Consider the following 15,387-nt stretch of genomic DNA (forward strand, 5'->3'; position numbering starts at 1 on the left):
GAACAAGTAGCAGAGGACTCACTGGTTTGTTTGTTTGTTTAACGATACCACTAGAGCACATTGATTTATTAATCATCGGCTATTGGATGCCAAACATTTGGTAATTCTGACATTTAAGGATTGTCTGTTATTTCTTTTACATTCATTGGGGTATGAACAAATAAAATCATCCACAAACTGTATGAATCAAAAAAGCTGTTCTAACATAGGTTTGCGGATGAATTTTTTTTTTTCATATCCAGATGTCGTAAAAGAAATAACAGACAATATTTATAATTAAATTTGAATCATACTTGCTAATAATAACACTATAATGTTTTGTCCATAAACAGTAACGCTCAATAAGACAACTTGCCCATATAAAATGACATCAGATATGATGTTCCCTGACAACGTAATTTTTACGTTCATCGAGAAATGAACAAACTGTTCCTACGTCTGGACCAATGGGATGACGTTACGTTGTAATGAATGTAACAGAAATTTAATTATAGCAGGGCACAATATTTCAAGCGAACCGCCATTCTGTTCGCGTGTCGGTTATGCAAAATTGAATTTACGCGAACCGCAAATTGGTTAAGTCATAAACGTTCAGAAATTAAAACTTGCAAACTTCACGATTACAGGAAGTTTATTCATCCAGACATATTACTACTAGTACTAGTATTCCGATAAATGTTTTAGGCTGAATTTTAGATACTTGATGCGCAGCAAACCAGTAAACAACAATATATTGCAACAGTTTTAAAGAAACTGCTAAATTATCTACTGCTATTTTATCTCTTAAAGGTATATATGTAGATATAACATTGGATTGGCTATAATTTTGCATATGTTAAAAACAGTTTTAACGTAAACAGGAATCCAAAAGTGTCACAAATTTTTTAAAATACTAACAATCGCATAATGAGCTTTAAAAAAACAAACATTTGGAATGTCACTGTAGTATACAAGTACCATCGATTTGATAAAGTGAAAGTAGCATAGCCAACGCAAAACGGAATCCCTCCAAATGATTATATATATATATTTCAAAGGCGTAGCGCCCATTACGCATGTGCGTAATGCAAAAACAAAATCCGGAAATAGGCCGAGGCTGTCTGTAATTGTTCTATAAAATATCCTCTTAAAATTGACTCGAAAAAAGATTACAAAAAAAAAAATGCCTCCGAAAAGGTTCACATTGCATCTACAGGCGTTCTGATTTTCAAAATGTTCACAGGGGGAGGCACCCCGAATATCCCTGCTCGGGCATGCCTTTGGCGTGCGTAATGCTAAGAAAATTTCTGGCTACGCCCCTGTATTTTGTTTCAGTACTGGGCTGATATTCAATTTTTTTATAATATTGTTAACTTTAGCAAGCATTAAAGAATTTTTTTTGGGTAAAATGTTTTCTTTTGTATTTGTTTTAACTTTATGTTTCAGCTAAAAACTATGTATTTAAAATATAATTTCAATGTAATTTTAAGGTAACCGATCAGGTAACCCACAGGTTACGCAAATATAATTCACGTAACCGAACAATTGGTTACCTAGGTAAAAACCACGTGAACATACTTCCAGTTCCCTCAGATTTCGAAATATTGTCCCCCGTTATAGTCTTAGAGAGGAAACCCGCTACAGTTTTTCCAAGGGATTTTTTATATGTACCATCCCACATACAGGGTAGCACATACAAGGGTAGCACAGCCTTTGATATACCAGTCGTGGAGCACTGGCTGGAACAAGAAATAGCCCATTGGGCCCATTGACGGGAATCAATCCTTTGCTGACCGTGTATCAGCCAAGCGCTTTACCACTGGGCTACATCCCGCCCCTTGCTTCTGGTATTAACTTGCTTAGATAACTTGACATTCATAACAATATTTATTTTACCAAAACATATTGGCATTGGTCAACAGGCTTAGCCCATGTTAAGACCTCTCCTAACAATTTACATGTGCATACATGTTTAAATACCACAGACTTACATAGGCAAACAAAGAGGAAGGAAGGAAACGTTTCATTTGATGACGCACTTAACACATTTTATTTACGGTTATATGGCATCGGATATATGGTTAAGGATTACACAGATATTAACGGAGGAAACCTGCTGTCACCACTTCATGGGCTACTCTTTTCGATTAGCAGCAAGGGATCTTTTATATGCACCACCCCATAAACAGGATAGCACATACCACAGCATTTGATGTACCAGTTGTGGTGCACTGGGCTGGAGCGAGTAATAGCCCAATGGGCCCACTTACGGGGATCGATCCCAAACCGACTGCGCATCAAGCGAGTGCTCTACCACTGGGCTACGTCCCGCCCCCGTACAAAGAGGAACAAAAAGAAAAGGGGTTGTTTCCATTCTTAAATACATCATTGCATTACATCATTTTCTTCAATATATAAAACAAAAAAACGTATTTAAATAAAACCACCACTTACTAGAGTTGGGAAGAAGGATGCACTGCGGGCAGACTTTAGAACCATAGCGAGCGTGAACGTGCCGAGGAAGAGCAACACACTGAGAAGAAACACGTCGGGGACGTACTTCACCGTGTCGCACCCGGCTCCAAACAACTCCCCTCCCATCTCGACGCAATCCTCCTTGGGCACGGCGCTCCAGTTGGTGATGTTCGTAACATTCGTCGTCGTGTTCATCGCTATCGTGTACGCAACCAGCGGCTGCGTGACTGCCATGCTGACATTCACGGTGTCGTTGCCAGCCAGCGTCGAATTGCTCGGACCGCAGAAGCACTCATAGTTGATGGGCTGGTTCGGGCTGAAGTTGATGGGTGCGTAGTCCAAGATGTGGCCCAGCTTGATGAACGCCTCATAGATGAAGATGAGCGAGATGAGTGCGGCGAAGCTCTCCTCCGTAAAGCGCGTGATGTAGCGCACCAGCGCACTCAGGTCGAACGCCACGATCAGCATCAGGAATATACCCGTCCACACCCCGATCCACAGGCGCAGCTGTAGGTAGTCCCAGTCATTGTCGCTGGAGAGAGAGAGAGAGAAGAAAGGAAGGAATATTAGTACATTCTGAACCGCGTCCACACCCCGATCCACAGGCGCAGCTGTAGGTAGTCCCAGCCATTGTCACTGGAGAGAGAAGAAAGGAAGGAATATTAGTACATTCTGAACCGTGTCCACACCCCGATCCACAGGCGCAGCTGTAGGTAGTCCCAGCCATTGTCACTGGAGAGAGAAGAAAGGAAGGAATATTAGTACATTCTGAACTGCAGTCCACACCCCGATCCACAGGCGCAGCTGTAGGTAGTCCCAGTCAATGTCACTGGAGAGAACAGAGAAAGCAAGGAATATTAGTACATTCTGAACTGCGGTCCACACCCCGATCCACAGGCGCAGCTGTAGGTAGTCCCAGTCAATGTCACTGGAGAGATAAGAGAAGAAAGGAAGGAATATTAGTACATTCTGAACTGCGGTCCAAATCCCACAGCTGTAGGTAGTCCCAGTCATTATCACTGGAGGGATAAGAGAAAGAGGAAATATTAGTACATTATTACTCATATGTGCTCAGATATACGGGGTAATATTTTTTCGATCTGTGCACAGTGTGCAGATTGCTTCTACAGTCATTGATTGGCTGGCTTTAAAAAGACAAGATTTGATTGGCAATTACATACTGCCGGGACTACTTTTTGTTCATTCATGATTCCATTCATCGGTCAAACTATTACTACAAACTTCAAATATTTTTTTACGATACGAACATTTACGGAATTAAAAATCAAAATATATGTACAAATGTTTTAAAATGTTTTTATTTTATTATTTTGACTGTTTTTTTTGGAACTATTCTTTGGTGGATACTGTTGAGTGTGCACCGGTAACGGAGTGCATGAATATATTGTTATGGCTGGTAGAGCTTGTTAGTTGTTACAGCAGCGAGAACGTAAATATACTTTTAAAATCGTTAAAGATTGACAATGGGTAATAAAGAGAATAACCAACTCACTACGAGGAATTACGGATTATCTGTCCCGAGTGAATTAATGCTGTAAAACCCTCGCCAGAGGCTCGGGTTTACAACATTAATTCACTCGGGACAGATAATCCGTAATTCCTCGTAGCTCATTAGTTATTCTCTAATTCTGAACTGCCATCCACACCCCGATCCACAGGCGCAGCTGTAGGTAGTCCCAATCATTGTCACTGGAGAGAACAGAGAAAGCAAGGAATATTAGTACATTCTGAACTGCGGTCCACACCCCGATCCACAGGCGCAGCTGTAGGTAGTCCCAGTCAATGTCACTGGAGAGATAAGAGAAGAAAGGAAGGAATATTAGTACATTCTGAACCGCGGTCCAAATCCCACAGCTGTAGGTAGTCCCAGTCATTATCACTGGAGGGATAAGAGAAAGAGGAAATATTAGTACATTCTGAACTGCGGTCCACACCCTGATCCACAGGTGCAGCTGTAGGTAGTCCCAGTCATTGTCACTGGAGAGAACAGAGAAAGCAAGGAATATTAGCACATTGTGAATCATTGGTCAAGGCTAGAAATTAATTTGGTGAAATGGGAGTAGTCTCAGTTATTGTAACTGAAGAAAATAGGGGTATTAGCACATTTGGTTTTTGTTAAAAATTAATCCAGTAGTCTAAAGGTTAACCACAACACCATTGAGGCCAAAGTACATATCATGGCCTTTGTTAAACCGATTATGGTGAACTGGCTGGAATGGGAAAACATGCCAACAGGCCCACCAATATGGATTGCTCTTAGATCAGGCGAGCGCTTTACCACTATCTACATTTCGCCTACAAAAAGGTGTGTAATATCGCGAATAACTCACATACAAAACGAGTGTAAAATCTTCTCAAACACCAGCACAGGACCAGTACTTCCGAGAATCGTCAGTGGTTGCCCAGCAAATAATGCATATGTTACTCCACAGATTGAACCAGCCAATATACTCTCCATAGCTGCCTGAAAACAATAGGCAGTAATTAAGTTAATTTGTTTCATTCATAAATCATTTTTGTACCTATATCTAATTAACCTTCTGACTACTAGCGAGATATCTCGCCCGACGTCACGCATGTCGACATACTGTTCACTGTATACAGTGTATTCCCCAATTCATATTTCCACTCTTCTAACTACTGCAGGCGAGATATCTCGCCCGACGTCACGCCTGTCGACATACTGTACACTGTATATGGTGCATTCCCCAATTCATATTTCCTGCCATTTTGCACATGACACTCACCGGATATAAAACAGCAAACACTTATTGACACTACATGCATGCAAGTATTTTTGCTTGACAACAATGACAGCATGTCCCGGTCACTTTCAAGGATCGATAGCTAATCGTAACAGCTAATTTGATAATAAATTTGTTTGTTTTACCAACCACGAAAATCACGAAATATTGGGATATGAATCGAAGTTCTTTTTCTAAAAAACAAATTCTGGTCAGAAAACCAGTTATTGGAATAATGAACATAAATACTGGACAGCTGGCCACAAATACCCAAGTAAAAACAACTGTTTTTATTTTTTGCCTAATTTTAATCAACATTAACTAATGTAAAATATAATTTTTTTTTAGAAAAACCCACAAAAATAATACTTACCGATTCAAATATGAACTTTATTTTATATATTTATAAAACATTTAAGTGAATATATGTGATATTATAAACTTTTACCCACTCAACGTGGTTTTTGTAAAACAATTAATGCAGTAGTCTAAAGGTTAAGCCATGTCACAAGTGATAATCTATTAGTAGCAGTTTATTACAAACCTTTAACCAGTCCTCATAATCTGTCAGTACAAACTGGCTGCAGGATAAATAGAGAATAATACATGAGTGGCCGTTAGATACCATTTATCTCACAAATTAATCCAGTAGTCTAAAGGTTAAGGTTCAATCCCGATGACTTGGACGCACAGTTCAGCTATCTGTCCAGGTTCAATCCCGATGACTTGGACACACAGTTCAGCTATCTGTCCAGGTTCAATCCTGATGACTTGGACACAGTTCAGCTATCTGTCCAGGTTCAATCCTGATGACCTGAACACAGTTCAGCTATCTGTCCAGGTTCAATCCTGATGACTTGGACACACAGTTCAGCTATCTGTCCAGGTTCAATCCTGATGACTTGGACGCACAGTTCAGCTATCTGTCCAGGTTCAATCCCGATGACCTGAACACAGTTCAGCTATCTGTCCAGGTTCAATCCCAATGACTTGGACACATAGTTCAGCTATCTGTCCAGGTTCAATCCCGATGACTTGGACGCACAGTTCAGCTATCTGTCCAGGTTCAATCCCGATGACTTGGACACACAGTTCAGCTATCTGTCCAGGTTCAATCCCGATGACTTGGACACACAGTTCAGCTATCTGTCCAGGTTCAATCCCGATGACTTGGACGCACAGTTCAGCTATCTGTCCAGGTTCATGATCCCGATGACAATTGGACACACAGTTCAGCTATCTGTCCAGGTTCAATCCCGATGACTTGGACACACAGTTCAGCTATCTGTCCAGGTTCAATCCCGATGACTTGGACACACAGTTCAGCTATCTGTCCAGGTTCAATCCTGATGACCTGGACACACAGTTCAGCTATCTGTCCAGGTTCAATCCCGATGACTTGGACACACAGTTCAGCTATCTGTCCAGGTTCAATCCTGATGACCTGAACACAGTTCAGCTATCTGTCCAGGTTCAATCCCGATGACTTGGACACACAGTTCAGCTATCTGTCCAGGTTCAATCCCGATGACTTGGACACACAGTTCAGCTATCTGTCCAGGTTCAATCCCGATGACTTGGACACACAGTTCAGCTATCTGTCCAGGTTCAATCTGATCCTGACCTGAACACAGTTCAGCTATCTGTCTAGGTTCAATCCCGATGACTTGGACACACAGTTCAGCTATCTGTCCAGGTTCAATCCCGATGACTTGGACACACAGTTCAGCTATCTGTCCAGGTTCAATCCCGATGACCTGGACACACAGTTCAGCTATCTGTCCAGGTTCAATCCTGATGACTTGGACACACAGTTCAGCTATCTGTCCAGGTTCAATCCCGATGACCTGGACACACAGTTCAGCTATCTGTCCAGGTTCAATCCTGATGACTTGGACACACAGTTCAGCTATCTGTCCAGGTTCAATCCCGATGACCTGGACACACAGTTCAGCTATCTGTCCAGGTTCAATCCCGATGACCTGGACACACAGTTCAGCTATCTGTCCAGGTTCAATCCCGATGACCTGGACACACAGTTCAGCTATCTGTCCAGGTTCAATCCTGATGACTTGGACACACAGTTCAGCTATCTGTCCAGGTTCAATCCCGATGACTTGGACACACAGTTCAGCTATCTGTCCAGGTTCAATCCTGATGACTTGGACACACAGTTCAGCTATCTGTCCAGGTTCAATCCCGATGACCTGGACACACAGTTCAGCTATCTGTCCAGGTTCAATCCTGATGACTTGGACACACAGTTCAGCTATCTGTCCAGGTTCAATCCTGATGACCTGAACACAGTTCAGCTATCTGTCCAGGTTCAATCCCGATGACTTGGACGCACAGTTCAGCTATCTGTCCAGGTTCAATCCTGATGACTTGGACACACAGTTCAGCTATCTGTCCAGGTTCAATCCTGATGACCTGAACACAGTTCAGCTATCTGTCCAGGTTCAATCCCGATGACTTGGACACACAGTTCAGCTATCTGTCCAGGTTCAATCCTGATGACCTGAACACAGTTCAGCTATCTGTCCAGGTTCAATCCTGATGACTTGGACGCACAGTTCAGCTATCTGTCCAGGTTCAATCCTGATGACTTGGACACACAGTTCAGCTATCTGTCCAGGTTCAATCCTGATGACCTGAACACACAGTTCAGCTATCTGTCCAGGTTCAATCCCGATGACTTGGACACACAGTTCAGCTATCTGTCCAGGTTCAATCCTGATGACCTGGACGCACAGTTCAGCTATCTGTTCAGGTTCAATCCCGATGACCTGGATGCACAGTTCAGCTATCTGTTCAGGTTCAATCCCGATGACCTGAACACAGTTCAGCTATCTGTCCAGGTTCAATCCCGATGACTTGGACACACAGTTCAGCTATCTGTCCAGGTTCAATCCCGATGACTTGGACGCACAGTTCAGCTATCTGTCCAGGTTCAATCCCGATGACTTGGACGCACAGTTCAGCTATCTGTCCAGGTTCAATCCTGATGACTTGGACGCACAGTTCAGCTATCTGTCCAGGTTCAATCCCGATGACTTGGACGCACAGTTCAGCTATCTGTCCAGGTTCAATCCTGATGACCTGAACACAGTTCAGCTATCTGTCCAGGTTCAATCCCGATGACCTGGATACACAGTTCAGCTATCTGTTCAGGTTCAATCCCGATGACCTGGATGCACAGTTCAGCTATCTGTCCAGGTTCAATCCCGATGACCTGGATGCACAGTTCAGCTATCTGTCCAGGTTCAATCCCGATGACCTGGATGCACAGTTCAGCTATCTGTTCAGGACAGCGAGTTAATGGATAGTGAGAGAGGACTCAGTGTAGCGGCTGTACATCTCTCATATATGAATAATTAAAGAATACCCTGGGTGATATACGCTGGTGTTTAAGCAGTAATTATGTTTTTTATGAGGTGGATATACTAGACATATACTCAAATCTCTTTTCTCATCAGGGCTTGGATATTTCCCGGGCAAGACAAAACAAGAGGTGGTCCAAAGAATATACGGAGAAGGGACCCCAAGGTGTCACCAGAAAAACATAATCCATCTGGAAACAGTTTGAAACAAGAGCAAAGGGCCCCCCCCCATTCCACGAAGCGATCTTAGCACTACTATCGCCGTAAATACCTACTATCGTGACCTTAATGTTTTTCTACAAACGACAGCCCATTTCACGATGCAGCGTAGCTTACTATTGTCGTAAATTACTGTGAAAATTTACAATAGGTACAAGGCAGTTGTGAATGCGAAAACAAAACATTTACCCCGTTGTGTATATGAATACATTACGTTTACCATGTTCTGTATATGCATGCAAAACATTTACCACGTTGTGTATATGAATACATTTGTATGTTCTGTATCTGCATGCAAAACATTTACCATGTTGTGTATACCATGTTGTGTATATGAATACATTACGTTTACCATGTTCTGTATATGCATGCAAAACATTTACCACGTTGTGTATACCACATTGTGTATATGAATACATTATGTTTACCATGTTCTGTATATGCATGCAAAACATTTACCATATTGCATACATGAAGATGAGACCATTTACCATATTGTTGTTTGTAGCGTCTCCGAGAAGTCCTCCGAATGTGATGATCGGGGTGAGGCAGGCGAAGTAGAGAAACACGAACGATGCGATACACTGGACATGGAGCGCATCCTTGAAGTCACTCAGCCAGAATGGCAACTTCCGGCGGATGTCGTCTCGCAAACCTCCAAATATTCTACAAATAACGGAAGATATCCATGACGTACATGAGAGAACGCAAATCTCCAAATATTCTACAAATAACATTAGACAGCCATATAGTACATAGAGAACGCAAACCTCCAAATATTCTACAAATAATGTAAGACCGCCATGGACATGTTTTGTTTAACGACGCACTGAACACATTTTATTTATGGTTATATGGCGTCAGACATATGGTTAAGGACCACACAGATATTGAGAGGAAACCCGCCATCGCCACTTCATGGGCTACTCTTTCCGATTAGCAGCAAGGGATCATTTATATGAATCATCTCACAGACAGAGTAGTACATACCACGGCCTTTGATATACCAGTCATGGTGCACTGGCTGAACGAGAAATAGCCCAATGGGCCCACCGACAGGGATCGATCCCACACCGACCGTGCATCGAGCGAACAATGTACCACAGGCCTACGTCCCGCCCCGCTAAGCCAGCCATGATGTGTATCAGACAACGCAAACCTCCAAATATTCTACAAATAACATAGGACAGCCATGATGTGTATCAGACAACGCAAACCTCCAAATATTCTACAAATAACATAGGACAGCCATGATGTGTATCAGACAACGCAAACCTCCAAATATTCTACAAATAACATAGGACAGCCATGATGTGTATCAGACAACGTAAACCTCCAAATATTCTACAAATAACATAGGACAGCCATGATGTGTATCAGACAACGCAAACCTCCAAATATTCTACAAATAACGTAACACAGCCATGATGTGTATCAGACAACGCAAACCTCCAAATATTCTACAAATAACATAGGACAGCCATGATGTGTATCAGACAACGCAAACCTCCAAATATTCTACAAATAACGTAGGACAGCCATGATGTGTATCAGACAACGCAAACCTCCAAATATTCTACAAATAACGTAGGACAGCCATGATGTGTATCAGACAACGCAAACCTCCAAATATTCTACAAATAACGTAGGACAGCCATGATGTGTATCAGACAACGCAAACCTCCAAATATTCTACAAATAACATAGGACAGCCATGATGTGTATCAGACAACGCAAACCTCCAAATATTCTACAAATAACATAGGACAGCCATGATGTGTATCAGACAACGCAAACCTCCAAATATTCTACAAATAACATAGGACAGCCATGATGTGTATCAGACAACGCAAACCTCCAAATATTCTACAAATAACGTAACACAGCCATGATGTGTATCAGACAACGCAAACCATGATGTGTATCAGACAACGCAAACCTCCAAATATTCTACAAATAACATAAGAAAGCCATGATGTGTATCAGACAACGCAAACCTCCAAATATTCTACAAATAACGTAACACAGCCATGATGTGTATCAGACAATGCAAACCTCCAAATATTCTACAAATAACGTAAGACAGCCATGATGTGTATCAGACAACGCAAAACCTCCAAATATTCTACAAATAACGTAAGACAGCCATGATGTGTATCAGACAACGCAAACCTCCAAATATTCTACAAATAACGTAAGAAAGCCATGATGTGTATCAGACAACGCAAACCTCCAAATATTCCACAAATATCGTAAGACAGCCATGATGTGTATCAGACAACGCAAACCTCCAAATATTCTACAAATAACGTAAGACAGCCATGATGTGTATCAGACAACGCAAATCTCCAAATATTCTACAAATAACGTAAGACAGCCATGATGTGTATCAGACAACGCAAACCTCCAAATATTCTACAAATAACGTAAGACAGCCATGATGTGTATCAGACAACGCAAACCTTCAAATATACTACAAATAACGTAAGACAGCCATGATGTGTACAGACAACGCAAACCTTCAAATATACTAAAAATAATGTAAGACAGCCATGTGCCATGATGTGTACAGACAATGCAAACCTCCAAATATTCTACAAATATCACAAGACAGCCATGATGTGTATCAGACAACGCAAACCTCCAAATATTCTACAAATAACGTAAGACAGCCATGATGTATATCAGAGAATGCAAACCTCCAAATATTCTACAAATAACTAAGACAGCCATGATGTATATCAGAGAATGCAAACCTCCAAATATTCTACAAATAACGTAAGACAGCCATGATGTATATCAGAGAATGCAAACCTACAAATATTCTACAAATAATGTCAGACAGCCATGAAGTATACATGTATCAGAGAATGCAAACCTACAAATATTCTACAAATAACATTAAGACAGCGATGATGTATACATGTATCAGAGAACGCAAACCTACAAATATTCTACAAATAACATTAAGACAGCCATGAATGATGATGTATATATGTATCAGATAATGCAAACCTCCAAATATTCTACAAATAATGTAAGACAGCAATGATGTATATCAGAGAATGCAAACCTACAAATATTCTACAAATAACATTAAGACAGCCATGATGTATACATGTATCAGAGAATGCAAACCTACAAATATTCTACAAATAACGTCAGACAGCCATGAAGTATATCAGAGAAAAAAGAAAGAAAGAAAGAAATGTTTTATTTAACGACGCACTCAACACATTTTATTTACGGTTATATCGCGTCAGACATATGGTTAAGGACCACACAGATTTTGAGAGGAAACCCGCTGTCACCACTACATGGGCTACTCTTCCGATTAGCAGCAAGGGATCTTTTATTTGCGCTTCCAAAGGCAGGACAGCACAAACCATGGCCTTTGTTGAACCAGTTATGGATCACTGGTCGGTGCAAGTGGTTTACACCTACCCATTGAGCCTTGCGGAGCACTCACTCAGGGTTTGGTATACATGTATCAGAGAACGCAAACCTACAAATATTCTACAAATAACATTAAGACAGCCATGAATGATGATGTATATATGTAGATAACTCAGGGTTTGGAGTCGGTATGGATTAAAATTCCCATGCCTCGACTGGGATCCGAACCCAGTACCTACCAGCCTGTAGACCGATGGCCTGCCACAACGCCACCGAGGCCGGTCTATATCAGAGAATACAAACCTACAAATATTCTACAAATAACATTAAGACAGCCATGATTTATACATGTATCAGAGAATGCAAATCTACAAATATTCTACAAATAACATCAGACAGCCATGAAGTATATCAGAGAATGCAAACCTCCAAATATTCTACAAATAACGTAAGACAGCCATGAAGTATATCAGAGAATGCAAACCTCCAAATATTCTACAAATAACGTAAGACAGCCATGAAGTATATCAGAGAACGCAAACCTCCAAATATTCTACAAATAACGGAAATAAGTACATGTTAACTGACTGAAAATTAATTCGCAACAACTATTTATATTTACAAGTGTCTAGCAATCTCTGAACCTTTTATAGCAAATCGTGATGCGATACTAAACAAAATATTTCTGGCAGCCATCAAGTCCATGGGGAAAAAAGGCCGAGGAGTGTGTGTATATGTGAGTGTGTGTGTTTTCTGTTTTGTGATATGTTGTCACGTCCGACCCCAGTTTCCAATGTCTGCTGGTCTCACCTTCCAGTCCGCTGTAGAGTGGGATCTGAATGCTCGTCCACCTCCTCCTCTATGACCACCTTGCCGTTCGGTAACGGAGGCTTGGACGATTTCATCTTTCGACTTTCCTAAAACACACGAGTACAGGTAAAGTACATGATACGGCTGCCAGGAGTTTTGATAGAGGAAGGAAGGAAGGAAGGAAATGTTTTATTTAACGACACTCAGAACATTTAATTTAGTTATATGGCGTCGGACATATGGTTAAGGACCACACAGATATTGAGAGAGGAAACCCGCTGTCGCCACTTCATGGGCAATTAACAGCAAGGGATCTTATATATGCACCATCCCATAGACAGGATAGTACATACCACAACATTTGTTACACCAGTTGTAGAGCACTGGCTGGAACGAGAAATAGATCCCTTGCTGCTAATCGAAAAGAGTACCTCATGAAGTGGCGACAGTGGGATTCCTCTCTCTATATATCTGTATGGTCCTATGGTCATATAACCATAAATAAAATGTAATGAGAGCATCGTTAAATAAAACATTTCCTTCATTCCTTCCTTCCTTTTATCTGTCACAGGTCAGTTATCTAGAACTATGACAAGTAGGTCTGGGCGAACTAGTAATAGTGAGTATTATTATCCACATAGTTCAAGATATTCAGGGAAATATAACCAGTATGACCTACGTATGTCATGATTTATGAAATGACGTCATAACTTAATGTGGCTTCCCCATTCTGGAAAATATGCTGTTTTGTCGTCGTCTTTTTAGTTACATTTGAAACGTTTTGACATGGTCCTAGCTTATTTATGAAAATAATATTATAGATAATGTGGATAATAAAGAAGTTATTACACTCGCGTGTGAATCGTACTGATTCTACGAAACTCAAGTCAGGATTCATGTATTACCCTCGCTCTCAATAATCCTGACACTTCTTTTGTAAAATCAGTACAAACTTGTATAATAATTTCTATTTATTTAAAATAATCAGGGGTGGGAATTGGTGAGCTGTTAAAAAAAAAGAGGAAATCTAGAGGGGTCTCGGAAATTCTCAAAATCCTAGGTTAAAATCTGTGCCAATTGACACATTTTGGAAGAAAGGGTGATTAAAATGCAAGGAAACGCAATGTTCCATGAAAGGAAAACCGTGGATCCGAGAATTGCCACCCCTGAATAATGAACAGCAGATTGCAGTGACCTAGTAATGCTATGCGACACACCAACATCCCCGAGTTATACTTACATTTGACCTGTTTGGATGATCCTATATACTAAGTTTGAAAACACTCACCTGAGATGGAACACTCTTCGGTGGTTCAATCCTTATACTGGGATCCCACTCACCAGGTGGCAGCACCGTCACCTGGTCGAGAAACTCATCAATGCCCGCCAACAGGTCTTCGCGATTTCTCGCATGGTAGGCGACATCGTGGAATATCTGTAAGAAACGGGTTCAAGTTTTTAATCAAATGTTATTAAAATTGTTACAGCATGAATACAATGGATGGGATGGTTGGATGGTTGGTTGGTTGGATTGATGGATGGATGGATGGATGGGTTTTTGATAGATGAATGGATGGATGGATGGATGGATGGATGAATAATGACAATATGGATGGACAAATGGGTGAATGAATGAACGAATGAATGAATGAATGGACATCGATGGATGAATGGATATGGATGGATGGATGGATGGATGGATGGATGGATGGATGGATTGGGTGAGTGGGTGTTTATTCAATGTATTGGTATATAAGTAGGATTGTGGATGGGTGGCTTTCATATGGCTTTTTTTATAGGATGCCTGGCTGGCTGGCTGGCTGGCTGGCTGGATGAATGGACCTTTAACAACACTAAAAGACAAATGTTGTAGCCACTTTATATAAAAATTAGCAATTGGCTAATTTGTCAATGGACTGGGTGAGCCTTGCTGAAATCTGCAAACATTGTTCTCCACTCACCTCATCCGACATCAGTGTTCCGATGGAACGACCGAGTTCGTGAAATTTGTTCTGGTTTCCCACGGGGCCGAGCAGGATGAAGAGGAAGCGGGTCGGCACAGGAACCTCTGTGAGGTCGCCTAGCAACACGGCCTGTGTCAGACGGACGAATGCGACGATCTGGTGATTGAGGTAGTCCACCTCCCCAACCATGATGTTGGATGCTTCTGATCCAGGACGAATTTTCTTCATGAAGTGTAGATTCTGAAAATATCGGCTACATGATGAAACAAAGGAAAGGAATGATGAGTTAATGACATCGATTTCAGCACATTTTAAAATATCGTCAACCGAGAATTAATTAGGTCCAACAACAATGCATTCGATATTATGAATAAACCTAGTTAATTCTGTGTCGATAAT

General features: G+C 41.2%; 1 protein-coding gene across 5 annotated transcripts in view; it reads right to left on the minus strand.

The window, feature by feature from the left end:
• Positions 1–15,387, minus strand: part of LOC121387485 (sodium-driven chloride bicarbonate exchanger-like) — a 153,560-nt gene that overhangs the window by 30,451 nt on the left and 107,722 nt on the right. For all 5 annotated transcript variants that reach the window (XM_041518621.1, XM_041518620.1, XM_041518623.1 and 2 more), the window contains 6 exons: positions 14,986–15,228; positions 14,313–14,459; positions 13,025–13,131; positions 9,310–9,484; positions 4,806–4,939; positions 2,434–2,986 (listed from right to left, as the gene is read on the minus strand). In XM_041518621.1, coding sequence (XP_041374555.1) covers positions 2,434–2,986; positions 4,806–4,939; positions 9,310–9,484; positions 13,025–13,131; positions 14,313–14,459; positions 14,986–15,228 — 1,359 coding nt within the window. The remainder of the gene's footprint in view (positions 1–2,433; positions 2,987–4,805; positions 4,940–9,309; positions 9,485–13,024; positions 13,132–14,312; positions 14,460–14,985; positions 15,229–15,387) is intronic.

The sequence above is a fragment of the Gigantopelta aegis genome, chromosome 13, assembly GCF_016097555.1.
Source record: "Gigantopelta aegis isolate Gae_Host chromosome 13, Gae_host_genome, whole genome shotgun sequence".
NCBI classification, from domain to species: Eukaryota; Metazoa; Mollusca; class Gastropoda; order Neomphalida; family Peltospiridae; genus Gigantopelta; species Gigantopelta aegis.